Genomic DNA, 4,902 nt, shown 5'->3' on the forward strand with positions numbered 1-4,902 from the left:
CAGCCAGCTTGTACAGTTATAAAGCTTATAGTTTCTCTAAATAGCACAGAATACATGTTGTAGCATACTGTAACTATTATTTAGGGTAATTGATCTGCAAAGTGGTGGACACTTGTGCAAACGTTATGTGTGAATGGGTGACATTGATATGGGTAGGGTAGCCTACACTCACTTGAATACCCCACTCACTCACTCACTCACTCACTCACTCCCTTTATAGTCTACCTTTGTTGTCTATAATGGTATAAATATAGGCGACTATTCCAAAAACGTCGGCGACACTGTCGGCGACATGTAAAAGCTGTCGGCGACAATTCCAAATCCGGCAGGCGAGAATTCCACCGAAATTGGTGAGCCTTCCTTGGCGACTCTTCCACGTTTTCCGGCGACCTTCATTTCGGCGAGTCTACCTGTTACCCTTTGAACGGGTAAGGGCTAGTGTGCCAAAAGATACACTGCCATCAAGTGACCACAGGATGCACGTGGGTTTAGAGAGACTGGCAGGTAGACTCCATAGAACCCTATAGAAAAATGTATTAAATTAATTAATAATATCTACAATTCAACACCCTGGAAATGTGTGGTAGCCAGATCAAGAAAGATGCATACCGTACATGCATGCACGCTGACGCGCGCGCACACACACACACACACACACACACACACACACACACACACACGTGCAGGCACACACACACACACACACACACACACACACACACACACACACACACACACACACACACACACACACACACACACACTCCTGTCAGGCAGGAGTATTATTCTGTGAAAATATAAACAGGGACAACAATGTGTTTCAGTTATGTCGTTGAGATTGTACTTCACTAGATCCTCCAAGATCCCAATAGCTGGGCATCTGCTGGCCTATATACTGTATATATGTGGCACATACCAGATATATTGGCTCATGCAGCCTGACAGCGCATTGCAGATTCAAATCCCATTACCCACGATCTTCGCTGCGTGTCTCTCTCCCTCTTTCCTGTCCATCTTCACTTGAACTATCAGGAAAGGCAGAAAAGCCAGAACAAATCTTAGTTAAAAAAACAGCCCAATACCTAGAAATTTAGTTTTGTGTGCTTTCCTGCTGCTCTGCACCACTCCCCCAAGTCACTGAGGATGTCCTGTTAGATCTCATGAGAGAGAGAGAGAGAGAGAGAGAGAGAGAGAGAGAGAGAGAGAGAGAGAGTGTGTGTGTGTGTGTGTGTGTGTGTGTGTGTGTGTGTGTGTGTGTGTGTGTGTGTGTGTGTGTGCGCGCGCACGTGCGTGTGACTGTGTCCAAATGTGTGCTAGTGGCCGATAGGCGGGGAGAATCTCAGGCTGCCTGACTGCCCAGATAGTCCAGGAGTTGGTAGAGTTGTGTAACTTGTCTTGTTGTGATTGACACAAACACCAAGCTGCTCATTCTGAGACGAACCTCTTCATCATTGATCCTCTCCACACACCAACATATCAAGGTAATAATATGACCAATGCACTTCCTCAAATTCTGTTGATGTGGCTTTTCCTATTTACTTAGATCATTTTGTGAATGATACGTTTGTGTATTTTGATTGTGGAAAGTTGGCACATTTCAGTACTGGTACTTTTTCTAAGATTTTGGGGGCTTTTCTGCCTTGAATGTATAGTGTACATGGAGATGGACAGGAAACAGGGAGAGAAAGATGAGGAGAAATATGCAGTTAAAGATGGTCACGGTGTGCTTTGCAACAGCTTTCATCCACATATACAAACTTGATGGATATTTATCTGGATTGTTGGTGGAGATCACAAAGGAATTGCACTGAACCCAGTACAGCGAGCAATTCAAACTATAATGATGAATTTGAAGCATGCACTGAGTTCCAAACAAGGCATAGATTCACACAATCTGTGAAACAGGGTTCTAACTGCCTTTTCTAACTGCACTACTATTATAAGCCACTTAGAATATCCTGGAAAATCATATTTTTAAAGCCCAGCATGTTTACCTAGACAACCCTCCTTTTGTACTGTGCTTTTCTTATGTAATGTTTGAAAATGTAATCAAACGCTTGTCTCTGACACAGAGGGCTCTATTTTGATTGTCTTAAGTACCAGCTCTTATGCCTTAACTTAAAGGCCTGTCCATACTGTCTCCAACCACCAAACTCGGAGTGTTCCGACTTTCCGACTTGCAGCTTTCGAAACTCTAATTCGGGGTAATACTTTTCAGAAGATCCGAGTGATGTAATTTTGTGGTTGAACTGGACCTTTCCGACTAAAGGTTTGGTGGTCGGAGACAGTATGGACAGGCCTTTAAGTTACGGCATAAGAGCTGGTACTTAAGACAATCAAAATAGAACCCAGAGTCTGAAACAATGTCCTCTGTGCTTTTAATTCCAGACCATGTCACTTGATGAACACAGCAACCACTCCATTCACAATGACACACCGTGGTGGATCACAGAGTGCACTCTCCACCTCAACACGGATGGCCGGCGCATTGCACTCTTCCTCCTCTACCTGTTCGTCTTCACGGTGGGCCTGTTGGCGAACACTGTGGTCGTCTGGGTCAACTGGCGCCGGCGCCACTCGGCCAACGGGGTCCTCTTCTGCATCATCAACATGAGCCTGTCGGACCTCATGGTGATCGTGGTTTTGCCCTTCTTCATGATGGAGGTGACCATGGACCATGTGTGGTTGTGGGGTCACTTCCTCTGCAAGGTCACCGCCTTCATCTATGTGGCCAACTTCTACAGCAGCACCTTCTTCCTGGCCTTCATGACCCTGGAGCGTTACTTGTCCCTGACCAGGCCTTCATCTGCCACCTGCTTCCCTGTGGTGGGCCGGCGCCGCTGGTTGCTCTGCGGAGGCCTGTGGCTGCTATCCTTCATCCTGGCACTGTTGAAGAACATTCATGTGCAACTCACTGAATGGGACGAGCCGGGCTGTTACGTGATGCCTGAGCATAATGCAATAGAGTGGTACATCGTGAATGAATTCTTTGCCACAGTGTTCCAGTTCCTGGGCCCTGCGGCTGTCATCATCACCTTCAACATCCTCATAGCTCGCGCGGTTCGCTCGGCTCTGGATGTGCAGGGCCGGCGAGAAGTGTGGCTGGTGCACGTTTACTCACTGGTGTTCGTGGTGTGCTGGCTGCCGATCCACCTGGTGAAGATTCTGTTAATCATAGACTTCTTACATGAAGATCCTGGACTCGACAGCCCCTTTGTTTTACTTAGCTGTAATACACTTGAGGTGCTCTACTTCTCATACACTGTGATGCGATCCCTGACCCTGTTCCACTGCATCGCCAACCCCATTCTCTACAGCTTCCTCAGCAAGAGCTTCCGCAACAACCTGATCAATACAGTGATGAACTTCATACCCAGAGAGGTTCAGATGGGACCAGGGTCCCAGCCTAACGTGGCTGACACAGGGAGAAAAGAGGCAGGGAAGCAGCAGAGGATAAGCGACGTGAGCACCAGTCACTCAGATGTTGAGTCATAAGAAAGCTGGTGATTTATTGATAGAATGGGCTTCTGTTACATCTATGCAAACATATACAGTTCCAAGACTTTCTCAAAATGGAGAATACCAAGATAAATACCAGTGGAAATGAAAGTAAAATTCGATAGAAATCTTAAATTGTAATAGGCAGAGGCACAGATTCTACACAGTATAATTCGTAGCACATTTCTTTCAAAGACTCATTGTGATGTTTGTATTGTTAGAATGGTGGGCTCATCATCATCATCCCCTTTTTCTTTTAACACATTTAAAACAGTGGAGGAAAGGAACTGTTTGAATGTTTTCACTCTGACAGAAACTCATAGCAACATCCAGGATCTTATAGTAGTAACAAAGAATGTAAACAGCTCTACTGTTGGGTCAGTACAAGATAAGACCGATCCATTTGACTATTAAGCATCTTGAAAACATTGAAATGTATTGGAAATGTTGTATTATTATAGTTTTTAAACTTAAATCGTCACATTGTCTGGTTCTAAATGCTGTTATATAACACATGCAGTGTTGTGCAATAAAATAACCTCAATGTTATCCATTTTAGGAAATGTAAGCAACATAGGCTACTGTATTCACTGTAGTTGCAGTACACTATCTCATTTTGTGTTGCTTTGTGAGGAAGTCCAAGCTGATCCTGTGACTTCCATTTCAGCTGCCAGGGTGAGCTTCTTTCCACCTCTAATAACAATGTGGACTTGGTGATAAGAAGAGGGAGAACGAGAAGTTCAGGGTCTCTGTCAGTGGTGGGAAAAGTAGTCACGTTTGTTACTTATAAGTAAAAGTATCAATACTGCAACGTAGAAACACTCTGTTACAAGCAGAAGTCCGGAATTAAAAATGTACTTGAGTATTAAAAAGTACTAAAGTATTGGCAGAATGTCTCATTTGAAGTTTTAAAATGTAAAAAACATCTTTTGAAAATAGCAGATCTACAAGCTCACAATGCGTCGCAACCTATGGTCGCAACCCATTTTGAGCCTGTAGATTGGCTATTTGCAAATGTCCAAAATGTATTGAAGTGGTTGATGTATGTTTCGTAATAATAATCAAAAGTAACTTAAGTTCTCAAATAAATATAGTGGAGTAAAAGTACAATATTTGGATCTGAGATGTATTAGAAGTGAAAGTATTGGAAATTGGAAATATTCAAGTAAAGTGCAAGTACCTCAAATGTACTGTACAGAGTACAAAGTACTGTAAAATGTACTTAGCTACTTTACACCACTGGTTTCTGTTCATACCTGGGCTTAGGGTGGCCAAAGGTCACAAACATCTGGAAGAGAGAAGTGCAGAATAATACATGTGGGTTTACCTTTAGACTACTGTATGTGGATTTACCTTTAGACTACTGTATGTGGATTTACCTGTTGCATGAAGACTCTTACCTGT

General features: G+C 43.7%; 1 protein-coding gene across 1 annotated transcript; it reads left to right on the forward strand.

The window, feature by feature from the left end:
- Positions 1-1,363: 1,363 nt before the first annotated feature.
- Positions 1,364-3,980, forward strand: LOC308299525 (G-protein coupled receptor 182-like). Its single transcript, XM_080743315.1, has 2 exons — positions 1,364-1,481; positions 2,389-3,980. Exon 2 carries the CDS (start codon positions 2,392-2,394, stop codon positions 3,493-3,495), a length of 1,104 nt encoding a protein of 367 aa, XP_080599441.1. The 5' UTR covers positions 1,364-1,481; positions 2,389-2,391; the 3' UTR covers positions 3,496-3,980.
- The last annotated feature ends 922 nt before the right edge of the window (positions 3,981-4,902 follow it).

Source organism: Nannobrachium achirus (genome assembly GCF_963921795.1).
Source record: "Nannobrachium achirus genome assembly, chromosome: 15".
NCBI classification, from domain to species: Eukaryota; Metazoa; Chordata; class Actinopteri; order Myctophiformes; family Myctophidae; genus Nannobrachium; species Nannobrachium achirus.